A 15788-nucleotide genomic window follows, 5' to 3' on the forward strand; every position below is an offset into this window, starting at 1 on the left:
GGGGGGGCACAGTGTCTCTCAGTCCGGGGCAGGGGGGCACGGTGTCTCTCAGTCCGGGGCGGAGGGGCACAGTGTCTCTCTCAGTCCGGGGGACGGGGGGGGCACAGTGTCTCTCTCAGTCCGGGGCGGAGGGGCACAGTGTCTCTCTCAGTCCGGGGCGGGGGGGGCACGGTGTCTCTCTCAGTCCGGGGTGGGTGCACGGTGTCTCTCTCAGTCCTTGTGGGGGGTGCACGGTGTCTCTCTCAGTCCGGGGGGGGGGGGGGGGGAGGTGTGCACAGTGTCTCTCTCAGTCCCGGTGGGGAGGGGGGCACAGAACTGGTTGGCAGACAGGAAGCAGAGAGTCGGGATAAACGGGTCCGTTTCAGAATGGCAGGCAGTGACTAGTGGAGTGCCGCAGGGCTCAGTGCTGGGACCCCAGCTCTTTACAATATACATTAATGATTTGGATGAAGGAATTGAGTGTAATATCTCCAAGTTTGCAGATGACACTAAACTGGGTGACGGTGTGAGCTGTGAGGGGACGCTAAGAGGCTGCAGGGTGACTTCGACAGGTTAGGTGAGTGGGCAAACGCATGGCATAATTGTGAGGTTATCCACTTTGGGGGCAAAAACATGAAGACAGAATATTATCTGAATGGTGGCAGATTAGGAAAAGGGGAGGTGCAACGAGACCTGGGTGTCATGGTTCATCAGTCATTGAAAGTTGGTATACAGGTGCAGCAGGCGGTGAAGAAGGCAAATGGTATGTTGGCCTTCATAGCTAGGGGATTTGAGTATAGGAGCAGGGAGGTCTTACTGCAGTTGGTGAGGCCTCACCTGGAATATTGTGTTCAATTTTGGCCTCCTAATCTGAGGAAGGACATTCTTGCTATTGAGGGAGTGCAGCGAAGGTTCACCAGACTGATTCCTGGGATCGCTGGACTGACATATGAGGAGAGACTGGATTAACTGGGCCTTTATACATTGGAGTTTAGAAGGATAAGAGGAGATCTCATAGAAACATACAAGATTCTGACGGGACGGCACAGGTTAGTTGCGGGTAGATGTTGGGGAAGTCCAGAACCAGGGGACACAGTCTTAGGATAAGGGGTAGGCCATTTCGGACTGAGATGAGGAGAAACTTCTTCACTCAGAGAGTTGTTAACCTGTGGAATTCCCTGCCTCAGAAAGTTGTTGATATAAGTTCATTGGATATATTCAAGAGGGAGTTAGATGTGGCCATTACGGCTAAAGGGATCAAGGGGTATGGAGAGAAAGCAGGAAAGGAGTATGAGGGAATGATCAGCCATGATCTTATTGAATGGCGGTGCAGGCTCAAAGGGCTGAATGGCCTACTCCTGCACCTATTTTCTATGTTTCTATGTCTCTCTCAGTCCGGGGGGTGGGAGGCAGGCATGGTGTCTCTCTCAGTCCCTGCGGGAAAGGGGTGGCAAGGGCAAGGTTTGGGTTCGGTTCGGTCTTGGAGGGCTGTAGCTCTGTTTGCCGCACCATTTGCTGTCTGGTTGTGATTACCTCACTCAGTTGGGACCGAAAGAGCTCAGACTCCCTGAAGTGTTTGGTTTTGTGCTGCACTTGCTGTTTGGTCTTTTACCCTTTGAGCATCTCTCTTCTTTCGGGGCAATTCTTCAGGTTGCTGATCAGTGAGGAACACGTCATTGGAAATGTTAAAAGATACTTAGGATTGTATTTTTTTTAAAAGCACCACTTCGACACACTACAGACTAAGAGCTGGAAAGTGGGATTAGACTGGATAGCTCTTTGTTGGCCCGCGTGGACACGATGGGTTGAAATGGCCTCCTTCTGTGCTGTAAATTTCTATGATTAGTCAGGCATTGAATCACTGACCCTGAACTGGCCCTCGAGTCAGGGTAACTGGACCCCTGACACTAGTTATAGGAGGTCCTTGCTTGTGGCTGGTCATTGTAAAGGTGCATCAGTCTCAAAGCCACTTGTACTTGAGCCACTTGGATTTTTTACACCATTTTTTCTCTGCTCCCCTCCTGTAGATGCTGACTCGCTGGCTACAGTTCCACAGGAGCTGCTTGCCCCTCTGTGTTACCCAGTGCACATTCTTTATGCGAGAGCGTAGACATGGAGTGTCATCAGGCTATTCAGTCACGGAGTGGGGAGGGCATCATGGCGAGATTGATTCTGTGCTTCGACAACATCAGTAGACACACATGCAGTTTACGGCTGTACTCGCTACATCGCAGTCTGCAGGAGGAAATATGGCTGATTCCCCACCCCCAACTAAAAGCACTGCGGCCAGGGCTGCGCTCTGAGATCAGTTAACTTAGGGTACTGGCTGTTGTTTACATCCGATGGCTGTGATTACTAACTGAGATCACATTAGTCACACACAGTAGTAGTAGAATTAATAGCAAACTGCACAATGATAGATGTGTCTTTTCAACAGATGGAGTTACAAACATTAGGGATTGTGGCAGTCTTTCTAGAGGAAGGCAGGCTGACAGGTTAGTGGAGTGAGCAGGCGCTGGCAAATGCAGTTCATCGAATTTATAGCTCAGAACAGTGAGGGAAACAGGAACTAGTAGTACATTTGGGGAAAGAGCAGTACAAGAATGTGTCGGTAAAGGTGAATGGTACGCCAGGTTTCGTAATAAAAAGCAAGGAAGTGATTTTGATTTTGTGTAAGACATTCGTTCAGCCACTGTTGGAGTATTGTGCCCAATTCTGGGCGTCCCGTAGGAAGGAGAGGGGACAGCATAGTTGCACTGAGGTGAGACCAAACATGAGAGTTTCTAATTAGAAATAAGAGCTTGTAAAATATTCCACAGGGAAATTCAGGGGGATCTGATAAACGGTTTCAAAATCATGAAAGGTGTTGAGAAAGTAAATAATGAAAGGTTGGGATAATGCTGGAGTATCAGTAGCAGGACATTTGGAAAAACATAATACAGTCAAGCAGAGTCACCATGGTTTTATGAAAGGAAAATCATGTTTGACAAATTTGCTGGAGTTCTTTGAGAATGTAACAAGCAAGGTGGATAAGGGGGAACCAGTGGATGTTGTGTATTTGGATTTCCAGAAGGCATTTGATAAGGTGCCACATAAAAGGTTACTGTACCAGATAAAAGCTCACGGGGTTTGGGGTAATGTATTAACATGGATAGCGAATTGGCTAGCTAACAGAAAACAGAGAGTCGAGATAAATGGGGCATTTTCTGGTTGGCAAATGGTAACTAGTGGGGTGCTGCAGGGATCAGTGCTGGGGCCTCAACTATTTACAATCTATATTAATGACTTGGATGAAAGGACCGAGTGTAATGTAGCCAAGTTTGCTGATGATATAAAGATGGGTGGAAAAGCAAGTTGTGAGGAGAACACAAATAATCTGCAAAGGGATATAGATAGGCTAAGTGAGTGGGAAAACATTTAGTAGATAGAGTATAATGTGAGAAAGTGTGAGGTTATCCACTTTGGCAGGAAAAATAAAAACACAAATTATTATTTAAATAGAGAGAAATTATAAAATGCTGCAGTACAGAGGAACCTGGGGTCCTTGTGCATGAAACACAAAAAGTTAGTACGCAGGTACAGCAAATAATCAGGAAGGCAAATGGAATGTTGGCCTTTATTGCAAGGGGGACAGAGTATAAAAGCAGAGAAGTCCTGCTACAATTGTACAGAGTGTTGGTGAGGCCACACCTGGAGTACTGCGTACAGTGTTGGTCTCTGTATTTAAGGAAGGATATACTTGCATTGAAGGCTGTTCAGAGAAGGTTCACTCGGTTGATTCCTGAGATGAGGCGGTTGACTTATGAAGATAGGTTGAGCCTTGAGCCTGGTGTTTAGAAGATTGAGAGGTGATCTTATCGAAACCTATAAGATATTGAGGGATATAAGATACTGAGGGGGCTCGACAAGGTAGATGCAGAGAGGATGTTTCCCTTCGTGGGGGACTCTAGAATTAAGGGGCACAGTTTCAGAATAAAGGGTCGCCCATTTAAAACTGAGATGAGGAGGAATTTCTTCTCTCAGAGGGTTGTAAATCTGTGGCATTCTCTGCCCCAGAGAGCTGTGGAGGCTGGGTCATTGAATATATTTAAGGCGGAGATAGACAGATTTTTGAGCGACAAGGGAGTGAAGGGTTATGGGGAAGTGGAGCTGAGTCCATGATCAGATCAGCCATGATCTTATTGAATGGCGGAGTAGGCTCGAGGGGCAAAATGGCTGACTCCTGCTCGTATTTCTTATGTTCTTATGTTGGCTCCAGTACCTGGTAAATCAGATTATCACCAGGAAGTTAAAGTGCACACGGAGGGGTATTAGAAGAGGGACTGTTTTGCCACAAGGGACATAAACTAAATCATCATTTAAAAAGGAATTGGAGATGGAAGAATATACTGAAGATACAGTGAAAGGGTTAGAGCAGCTAGTGCCCGTTGAAGAACCAGTGCTGGTACAGGTACAATGGGCTGTATGGCATTCTCCTGAGCTGTAACTTCTGTGAAGATGTCGCTAATACTGTAACATTTGTAAAGGATTGTGTCATCTATAGTGCACAAGACAGATTATGGTCTAATTGCATAGGGGTTTTTTTTTCAGTTAATTAATATCTGTTCTGTTTGCTCTGCAGTGACTCCAGTGGAATCGCCTCAGGAGGCCCCTCCGGTTAGCTCCGTGCCTCTCATTCCACCACCTCCGCCCCCAAAGAGTGCTGCCCGCTTGCTGGCCCTGGCTCTGGCTGAGAGTGCCCAGCAGGCCACTGCGCAGTCTCAGAGGAAGCCTCCTCCCGGGCGGCAGGCCTCGGAGGATCAGTATCCTCACACTGCCCCATTCACAGAGCCATGCCCAGCACCAGTTGCTGCCACACCTCACACAACAGCCAGCTACGCGATAACTGCGCGGCCGCTTGTCGAACCGCAGCCCGCCACTGGCCAGGTCCCTCCCAGCACCGCAGTGGGGCCCACAGCTTCAGGCCAGGTAAGGCAAAGGGTTCATCCGTCAACTGCACTCTACGAATTTGCTGTAATGTGGGCAGACTTCCTCGCTAGATGTCTGACTGAAAGAAAATGAATTGAAGCATGAATAAATGAAGCTATTTTACAGTTGGAATTTTTCTCTCAATAATCACCAATATAAATAGGTCTCTTCATGAGGTAAAAACTATTTGTAAAAAGGTCGGGCTGTGTAACAAGAAATAAACCTGGACATTCCTATGTCCCTCTGTGAAGCGCAGTATCGGGAACGCTTATCCTTACAGTCAACGCCAATCACCCATCCCCTTATCCACACTTTAATACAGAAATGCATTTAAAAACTTAACAATGTCCCCTCCACCCAGGAATTTCACTCGGGAGCGGTTTGGTGCAGTGTCCCGTACAATGCATTCTACACTAAGGGCTATACAGCACGCTCCTGCTCCTTTCAGCAAAGCAGCCGATAAGTACTGCAAATACAAAATTTTTTTATATAAGCCTGTCAAACACACTGCAGATTCAGAGGTCGCTATACCTGCCACTCAAAGGATTTTGTGGGAGGTTTGAGTGAATGGTTCTGTTAACCAGTGGTATTAGCTGAACGTGTTAGAGTGAAGGGGAAGAATTGAAATCACTTCCCCTCACTGACTATCCCCCTACCGTGCGATACCAATCGATACAACAGGACACACTGCCAGAGCTGGGAATCTGAAATAAAAACACAAATCCTGTGAGGTGTAGCAGGACAGGTCAACCATTCTCTTACATAAGAACATCAGAAGCAGGAGTAGGCCACCTGGCCCCTCGAGCCCTGCTCCGCCATTCAATAAGATCATGGCTGATCTGATCTTAGCCTCAACTCCACTTCCGTTCCCCAAAAATCTGTCGATTTCCGCCTTAAATATATTCAATGACCCAGCCTCCACAGCTCTCTGGGGTAGAGAATTCCAAAGATTCACGACCCTCTGAGAGAAAAAATTCCTCCTCATTTCTGTTTTAAATGGGCGACCCCTTATTCTGAAATTATACCCCCAGTTCTAGATTCCCCCACGAGGGGAAACATCCTCTCTACATCTACCCAGTCAAGCCCCCTTAGAATCTTGTGCGTTTCAATAAGGTCACCTCTCATTCTTCTAAACTCCAATGAGAATAGGCCCAACCTGCTCAACCTTTCTTCATGAAATAACCCTTCTCAAATACTGACTCAGCTGCTGTGTATTTCCAGCGTTCTCTCTCTTTTATTGCAATACCAAATGAATTATTAAAGTACTCCATACCCTGAAAAGAGCTCAACTGATTAAGGGCTTCTCATAGGCAGTCCCTCGAAGCGAGGATGATTTGTTTCCACGCCAAAAAGAGATAAGTTCACAGGTGTTTCAATGTTCCTGATCCCGAACTAATATTCCAGATCCCGAACTACATCTTGAAGGGTGGAAGATGCCTGTGCGTGGATTTTTTTAACATGGGGTGGCCGTTGCACACCAGCCACCACACGGGCTTGACAGAGCTAGGTCTTGGTCCAGTGCAAGGATTATCCAAGATGACTGGAGACCAGCTCTGCTGCATGGACCTAGTGTGCAAACATATCGCAGTGTGGGCTGGCCCGTGCTGCCCCTGGGCCCTCGCCTCTTCTGGGCCCGAACTCTCGCCTCTCCTGGGCCCTGGTCACTTCCATTTACAAACTTGCCGCTCCTTCGCCCTTCCTGCTGTGCCTGCCTGCGCTGCAATCAGCGACCTGGATTGAGGACTTCGATCCCTGCTGGAAGGATAGACTAACACACAGTAATATTTGCAGGGCTGGGGATCGGCAGCTGTGGGTTAGCAGTACTGGGTACAATGGAACAGATTCTGGTTTATTTCACTTACTGAGTGAGTAGGTTAATTAAAGCCTTTGCTAAACTCTACCATCTCTGCCAACTTAAAACATATTTAAACCAATCTTCTTCTTCAAATGTGCTCGGTATTTTGGAATATAACAGGACAATCCCTAACAAGGCCCTTCCAATCTAATTTCAAACAATTTGTCCACTCAAAGAAATCACATTCTGTCCAGGGGCAGTGAGTGAATGGAAACTTTGATCTAAAAATAAAATTCAATTACTGCTGATTATTCAGATTGTTTAGTGTTTAAAGGGCTTGAATTAATTACTTTTGAGTTTGGGCATTGATCAGTGGGGGGCAGGGCTGTACCTTTGTAAGTCAGTGCAGGGGACCTGTATCAGCAGAAACCATCCCAATCAACTCCGTAACTGCAAGAGGTGAGGGACACCCCTAAATGCATGCCAAAAAAATCTGGATGCACAAGTGAAATAATTGTAAACATTACACAATTTCTTAAGTAATTAAAAACATTTTTTTTCCCCCATTTTAGACTTGTTCATTTTAGCTGGATTTGCTAATATCAGCACCGACACTGTGGCTTTATATTGGAAATAAGTTTATCTGTACATTTCTTGCATATTCAAATATCTCTCGCACTGTGCAGATATTTATACATTTTATGTCATATATTCCCTGCTGGTGCACAGTCCAATGTTCCATTCTTACATATAAGTGTAGATGTAGGCACCTCACTTTAAATCTCTTTATTTGCATTTATTCTGGGAAACTCAGTACAATAACGTTGAGCTCTGACTGTCTTGTGTGTCAGTTTGTTCCGATTAGAATCTGATCATTCCAATTATTTATAGTTGAAAACATTTTTTTAAATCTTGCAGATTTTCTTCCTTCACTCACAAACATTCACTTGAAAGTTTTATTGTTACACAGTTTAATTTATTTCCTTCAAATGTAATGATGCTCATATTAATTTGGCAGCAAAACAGGAGGAAATGTCAGCCTTTTATGCAGAAGCACCTGAACTGTGGCTCTGGGATTACAGTTAGCGATCTGAGCCTCACTGTCAGGGGAGTCGAGAACTCGCGCACCTCGTGGTCTTAGAGAGGTCCAGCCAGAGATCTGGGGGTAACAGAGCAGGATTCAGCTGTTGGCGCAGGCAGGGAGAGAGAGGAAATTGGAAGGCAGCTGATTGCAGAACACTGAAGTGAAGCGTCTAGAATCAAAAGGAGCATCAAATCTGGCTAGCAAATCAGTCATGGTATGGGAGACGAAGCACGAATAATTCAAGTAATGTCCGAACAAAATATTTCTTAAAAACTGGTAGCTATTGGATCATTTCCTGTTTTTTTTTTTTTTATCCCCCTTTCCAGGTTCGAACAGTAGTGTCTCCAGGAACTCCCGTGAGACAGTCGGAACCACGTGTTGCTGAACAGTCGGGGTCAACTTTCAGCTCCGATAACAGCTACATCGCACGCCCTGCCACGGTCATGGCTGTTCACAGCGGACATCAGGAGAAAGCAAGAGACAGTGTCCAAGCACCAGCTGTACACCCGAGAGCTGAATCTGTGCCTATGGATCACAGCGCTTACAGTAACACCCCACCAGTGCCGCCCCTCCGATCAGTGGAAAGCAGGGTGCCACCTAGCCATTCCATGTCTGATACCATTACTGCCTCCAACTTCCATTCATTCCTAGCTTCAACGACCATCCCATCATCCATAGAGGATGCCTTGCCCCCACCTCCTCCTCCCAAACCCCCTTTTCTCTGCCAGTCACATCCTTATCATTCCAAGATGGAAAGCTTGCCAGATCTGGACAATCACTACCAACAGAAGCATGCTCACTCCATGCAGCCGCTGATCTACCAATGCCGTGCTGACAGTGTCCCCCAGCACTTGTCCTATCAGCCCAGGTCAGAAAGCACCCCGCAGCATCTGCTGTATGGTTCCCGGCCTGAGAACATTCCCTCGGCTGCATCTCGATTCAACAGTTTCACCAGCCAGCCCAAAGCAGCCTCTGTTCACCTATCCAAGTCTCGCCTTTCCAGGTCCGACTATGTCCCAGCGGGCAATCCTGCCATGCGAGCATTTGTTTGCCCACACTCCCAGTTTGAGGAGCCAGTGTACCCCACGATAAGGCGGGTACATTCTCTGCATGTGCCGCCATCTTCCATCCGCTCAGTTCCCATTTCAAGAACTGAGGTGCCTCCAGATGATGAGCTCTTCTATTACCAGAGACCCATCTATCAGTACAAACCCTGCCAGCCACCACCACCTCAGTCCGATTATCACGTCACTCAGCTGCAGCCGTATTTTGAAAATGGCCGAGTTCAATACAGGTACAGCCCTTACTCCACCTCTGGACTCAATCTACATGGGACTGAAGGTGCCATTTATGACCTTGCCGATCCCTACAGTTCGATAAGGCTGAGACAGTTCCATTCTTTCACCAGCCGAGACATCCCACCTTACGCTGGCAGGCTGCAGGGTAAAATCTTTCCCTATCCCAGTGCGCCGCCCTACCCACGCAGCAGTGCCCACGCCAACCCGATGGGTCGAGAGCACAGTTTTGTAAGCCGCGATGTGCCTCCGTCTCCGAATGTGAAACTGACTCACATGATGTGGGACCCGGAGGAGGCGGAGAAATCCCGCTTCCAGTCCATTCGCCGAGAAATCCGCAGCCGGCAGAAAGCCAAGGGGTTGGTGATGTCGCAGTACGACAACGTGACCCCAGTCCTACAGGAGGAATTCGGAGGCCTGGAAATCATCCATTCCAGGAGTAAGTCGGATCCTGGGAAAACTGGCATGGTGGCGAGCGAGGGAAAGGAGAGGTGGTATCCCGCTGCCTCAAAGACCCCAGACCCTGAGCCAGCGTACGTCTATCAGCACCCGGATTGTGAACTGGACAGTGGGCCGTATCTCGAGCCATCTGCTCAGCATCACGGACCCTTTGGAAATGGGCAACTGGAAAAGCCAGCACTTCCTCAGAAACAGACCACCAACAGGTCCAGGAGGCCACACGAACCTCCCTACGAGCAGTCACAGTATGATTCCTGTCAAAGGCCCCCTTCAGACTTGAAAGGGGGCCAGATGTACAGCTCGCACACTGCAGTTCCAGCGGGCTACGGACTGAAGCATAGGCCAGACCATCCGGACTCACGAACATATCCATCGGCGACCGGTAAATACGTGCTTTCTTCTCACGAGCCTTTGCGGGGTTACGAAGATTCCTTCCGGACAGCAAACGAGCGGCCGGAATTGGAAAGACCCAAAGTGAGAGGGGGCGGAGGGGACCAGCCTTCCAGAGACTGCTACAGCGAGGAGGACGAGGAGCTGGCCAGGCCATTGGTATCCAGCCAGCCCACACGGAGCTACAGTACCAGGTTTCAGCAGCACCCCGAGCCCCTGGGGAGGGAACAGTCTCTGTCGTACCCATACCCGTGCCTGGGCCACCCGGGCAGTAAGCGGCAGAGTACATTGACCGTGATGTCACAGTACGATAACTTGGAGGACTATCACACTCTGACCCAGCAGCAGAGGGGTGGTCTGAGAGGAAGTGCCACATTCGTACCTCCAGGCTTCAGTCACCCCCAGGGGAGAACATTCAGCACTGCTTTGGGCCAGGGAAGCTTCATGGCCACCGAGCTGGCATTGCAGAGGGCAGAAGCGGAAGTACACGTGGAATGAGCAGAAATTTTACTCTGTGCAGTCTCTGCTGGGCAGCGGGCTGTTTTATTTTTTAAAAGATAACCAGAGTACTGTTTTTAAACACACAATATGCCGAATGTTGCACCTCTTGTGTTGTGTATTCGAGTACATGTATGAAACGTGAGGTTGCATTTGTGCCCTTGGTGAATGACTCTCACCTCAGTGTTAACAATTGTCAGGACACTGCATGAGTGCTCAACAGTTAAGGGAATTATCTTCCTGGCTTGTTTCTAGTGAGAAAAATTATTTGGGTCAGTGGAGCTGCTGAGGAGAGATTGTGAATCGCTCTGCCTCTATCAATGCCCCTCCTCCCTCACCCCCCAAATTCCTCCGCTGCAGGGCTGGCTCTGCCTCTATCAAACCCCCCAGGTCCCCTGTTGCGGATCTGGCTCTGCATCTATCTACCACCCCCCACACCCCAGTTCCCTTGTTGCAGGTCTGGCTTTGTCGCTTCTGCCACCCCCCCAGTGGAACAGTTACTGTTCTGATAGATTTTTCATCATATTTGTGTCAGTAACACAGTCTCTCAGAGAATTAATCCCCCTCCGTTTTGGAGGTTTTGTTTATTAGAAGCACAGAGCTAGCCCTGCACTCGTGTCTCTGACTTCAAGCATAGTGGGGAAAACAATTAGTAGAAAATAACAACACAAAATAGCACTTAGCCAATGCAGAGTGACAACATATCTAGCTCCCATCAAGCCACCTCGATGCCAGCCATAGCAAACAGCTATTGGGACTTGGCAGCTTGTGAATTTAGCAGAGTTTAAATATATCTATTTTTTGTCCACTATGCTTGTATGTAGATACTAACTTACTGTTGCAGGAATTGAAACAAACTGAGATTTGGGTGTCAGACTGCCATTTGATTGGATATATCAAAGCTTGATCGTTTTCATAACCAGTTTGAATCCAGTATATAAGTTGCACATAACTATAAGACTCCCATGCGGAGGAATCCTTTCCATAGCTCCGTGCTATGGCTCGGGCGGTGCTCCCATTGTGACACAGGCAGGAAGCAAAGCCCTATCCCCTGTGGCCAGCTGAGCCGCGCGGGGAGTGAGTGTGAGTGTGCGTGCACGCGCAAGGGAATCTCTGAGCGTGAGCAGGTTGGTGCTTCGCGTGAGCTGATTATATCGGCCTTGGATCAATTGTTCAGAGATTGAGCCGTTGTCACCTCCCTTGTCCTCTGTGGACTCAGCCCTTTCTTGTAGACATTTCAAGGTGTTTGAGAATAGATGTTAATGTTTGTGCACAGTCTGCAGGGGAAGCAGTAACACTGTGAATAACTCCAACAGACCTCGTGTTTTGGGTCACCTTGTGTAGATTTGTTTATATTGTTCTTTTAATTTACAGAGTGACACATTCAGCAAAATATTTAACTTGGGAAAGGATATTAAAACTGTGATTATTTTTACAGCAATCCCCGCCCTGTGCACAAATATTATTGGATGAATATTACTGGATTATCATATGATCAGAAATAGCCACTGGGAGCCACTAGCCTCGACCCTGCCCATAAATGACAGTGTTCTTGCTGATTTATCCCACCTCGTCTCAGTCACAAAGTAAAGCAGGTTTCACATCAAGTCCCTCAAACATAATATTCCACTGTGAAAACTGAACAAAGTAAATGTCTGTTACTAGGATTTGACTAATCCCAGCAGCCTTAGATATGGTCTCCATGTGTGTCGACTTGTAGCTCACAGATTACAGACAGCACTCGACACGGGTCCTGCAATATGCAGCACATAGAAATTATGGGCTGCATTGGCCAAGGGTTCCTGAAGAGGAGAAGCCCTCCATCTAGAGATGTGGGCATCGCTGGCAAGGCTGGCATTTGTTGCACATCCCTAAATGCCCTCGAGAAGGTGGTGGTGAGCTGCCGCCTTGAACTGCTGCAGTCCGTGTGGTGAAGTTACTCCCACAGTGCTGCAGACCTTTAAAACAAGGCTTCTGAATATTGAGGTTGACTTTCACAACCTGCTCCTCTTGAGTAGTTTAAACAGTGAGTCTTGCTATTTTTGAGAGTTGCTGAGCACAACAGTGTGAGGAGGTCAGTTTACAGACAATATCTCTTAAAATAAAAACAGAAAATGCTGGAAATATAGAAAATAAGAGCAGTAGTAGGCTATTCGGCCCTTCGAGTCTGCACCGCCATTCAACATGATCATGGCTGATCCTCTATCTCAACACCATATTCCCGCTTTTTCCCCATACCCCTTGATGGCTTTTGTGTCCAGAAATCTATCCATCTCCCTCTTAAATATATTCAGTGATTTGGCCTCCACAGCATTCTCTGGTAGAGAATTCCACAGGTTCACCACCCTCTGAGTGAAAAAAATTCTCCTCATCCAGTCCTAAATTTCCTACCCTGTATCCTGAGTCTGTGACCCTGAGCAGGTCAGGCAGTCATCTGTGGAGAGAAAAACACAAGTTAATGTTTCAGGTCGCTGAACTTTCATCAGAACTGGAAAGTGTTTGAGATTAACAGCTTTTAAGCAAGTACATAGTCGGGGAAAAGAGAGCAGGAAAATAATAAATGGGAAGTTCTGTGATAGGGTGGAGGGCAGGACAAAAGGGATAATGGTGCAATGCAAAAGGAGCTGATAATTGGACAAGTAAAGCTGGGTCCAGAGGGAGGTGTAAATGGTTAAAGCAGAATAGCAGGGGGAGGGAAGCGTGGGAAATCTGGCTAGGCAGAGAGAGTTGCCGTGGCCTGGGAATATGGAGGAGAAAGGAGGATAGCCCTCCCAGGTCTGTGGACCACCCCACCAGCCGTGTACCAACAGTGGATCTCCACCCCAAGCCCCTGCCCTTACCTCGCCCACTCCCAGTGCAGCCATCCTCCATTACCAGCACCTATATCTGATGTAGCATTGAGTTCATCATCATCAGCATAGGCAGTCCCTTGAAACAAGGATGACTTGCTTCCACACCAAAAAGGGATGAGTTCACAGGTGTTTCAATGAAGGACCTGATATTCCAGGTCCTGAAATAGATCCTGAGGGATGGAAGATGCCTGTGCATGGATTTTTTTAACGTGGGGTGGCCGTTGCACACCAGCCACCACATGGGCTTGACAGAGCTAGGTCTTGGTCCAGTGGCAAGGGTTAACCAGGACAACTGGAGACCAGCTCTGCTGCACAGACCTAGTATGCACACACATCACAGTGTGGGCTGGCCCCGAACTCACGCCTATCCTGAGCCCCGATCACATCACTCCACAGTCTCTCCCCACTCCTGCTGTACCTGCCCACGCTCCAATCACCGACCTGGACCTGGACATTGAGTTCGAAAGGAGCAGACTGCAGTGAGCAAGGCTGCAGCCTCACCGTATGTACAGGATGGGTGTGTAGAGGGGCCCCTCTCTGCTATCTGCAGAAATGAAACTGACATTTGACTGCCTTCAAACCTCGGGCAGGGACAGTGAAGAGATCACTATCCACTACCTTCATTAAATTGTGAGGCGTACTGTAGGTGAATTGGATGAAGGCCTTTCTACAAGTCAGTCCCGCAACACTGCAGCTGTGTGTGTATAGTGGGACTCTGTTCGATCCCGTTCTATCAGGTACTAAAGCATGTAGGGTTGGCTGGTATTGTGCATTCTCTCAGTGAATAGATTGTGTTGCACAGCGACAACGCAGAGCTCAAACTGAAAAACAAACTGAAGAAAGTTGGAAATAGACAGGTCTGTCAGCCTCTGAAAGAACCAGGCTGACATTTCAGGTGGTGCGACTGTCTGAACTGGTCACTGCATGAATGGGGATAGAGCGGGACACTGGAGCTGATGTAGAAGTTCTGCCCAGCCAGACTTTCCATGCTTCCCTCTCCCTCTGCTATTCTGCTTTAACCATCATATTGAATGGCCTACTCCTCCTGCTCCTATTTCTTATTTTCTTATGAACCTGTCTTGTCAGACCTGCTGTGTATTTCTAGCATTTTCTGTTTTTATTTCAGATTACCGGCATCCTCTGTTTCTTTTAGCTGGGAATGAAAGTTCCGGTATAAGCAAGGTTCTTTTACAGGTGGGATAATGAACAGGAACAATGATTTCTGCTGGGTGATATTTCCGTGCTGCAATATCCACCTGTAAACTTAGCCATGACTCCCCAAACAACAAGCTCGTTTCAGTCCCTGCACAGTGCTCCGTGTAAACACAGTGTAAAATGGGCTCTGACCCATTTCTGATTACCACTAAATGCATCGTCAGTCTTGATATATGCAGGGAGCAGTGTCACAGCAGCTCCAGTTAGAGCTATCTAGTGTCAAACTGCGGGAACAGCATGAAGTGTATATTTCACCCAGTGCCTGAAGAAAGGGGTCAAGACGTTTGTGCTCGACCCGTGCTGATAAGACATACAGCATTCCAGAAACGTGTTGGCGATATTCTTTAGGAGAAATATAATAGCCCAAATTTGCGACACTTCTGAGTTCCTGATGGATCTAGTACTGCGAGATCGTCATCCAATTGTGTCAATTGCTACATGTAATTGATCTGTCTATTTTCTGTGTCTTTTTGGGTTTTATTTCGTGTCTTGGTGTAAAGTGTGAAAAGCAAAGCTGTTGTAACTATGTGTAAATACTAGATTCTGTTTGTAATTCCTGTACATATCGGACACCTCCTGCTGCCAACCTTGTATCGAAACGAGTTGATTTTTTTTCTGTTTTTTTTTGTACTGTACAGTGATGAGCCGGACTTGCACAATTCAACAGTGTCGCATTGTTCCATTACACAGGATCTCAACTGCATTACATAAAAAAGGCAACATCAACCCAATCCATCTCCGCTTTGGTTCTCTCATTGATTGAATACCTCAGGTCCATCGAAATATCATCAGGGGATTCACAGTATTCTGAGCACACACATGACTTCACCATATCTCCTGTCTATGCTGACGAACCATATTCTGGAACAGGATGCATGTCCTACACGTGCCCTTCCCATACTGAATACATGCACTGCATGCAGAGGCGGTAATGGACCTTAAGGAGGAGGGCAAATGCGGCCCCTTAATGTTTAGTTAGTGCCTGGGGGATGTTGCCCAGCCTAAGGCACAGGTCCAACTTCAGAGCAGCAGTGCTGAGAACAAATCATTTTAATAAAGCTCTCCATCCTGACAAGCAGTGACCAGTAGTGTGGAGGCTCCGTATTCTGCACCAGCCCATTGATCACCTCTTGCCCCTTCCTCACCACTGCTGTGTGCAATATCCTGTACCTCCCCCTTTGTATCGACACACTGAGATACTCAGGCATAGGCTGGCACATGATGCGAGTGGTGATATGGAAAACACCTTCTCT

The 15788-nt window shown here is 47.6% G+C and overlaps 1 protein-coding gene across 8 annotated transcripts in view; it reads left to right on the forward strand.

The window, feature by feature from the left end:
- Nucleotides 1-15266, forward strand: part of arhgap32b (Rho GTPase activating protein 32b) — a 597494-nt gene extending 582228 nt beyond the window's left edge. For 7 of the 8 annotated variants that reach the window (XM_070894250.1, XM_070894251.1, XM_070894255.1 and 4 more), the window contains 2 exons: nt 4601-4947; nt 8153-15266. In XM_070894250.1, the coding sequence (XP_070750351.1) occupies nt 4601-4947; nt 8153-10468 (2663 nt within the window). In that variant the 3' untranslated portion in view covers nt 10469-15266. The remainder of the gene's footprint in view (nt 1-4600; nt 4948-8152) is intronic. The other variant, XM_070894258.1, reaches the window with a different exon arrangement.
- Nucleotides 15267-15788: the final 522 nt, after the last annotated feature.

This window comes from Pristiophorus japonicus, chromosome 11, assembly GCF_044704955.1.
Source record: "Pristiophorus japonicus isolate sPriJap1 chromosome 11, sPriJap1.hap1, whole genome shotgun sequence".
Classification (NCBI taxonomy): domain Eukaryota; kingdom Metazoa; phylum Chordata; class Chondrichthyes; family Pristiophoridae; genus Pristiophorus; species Pristiophorus japonicus.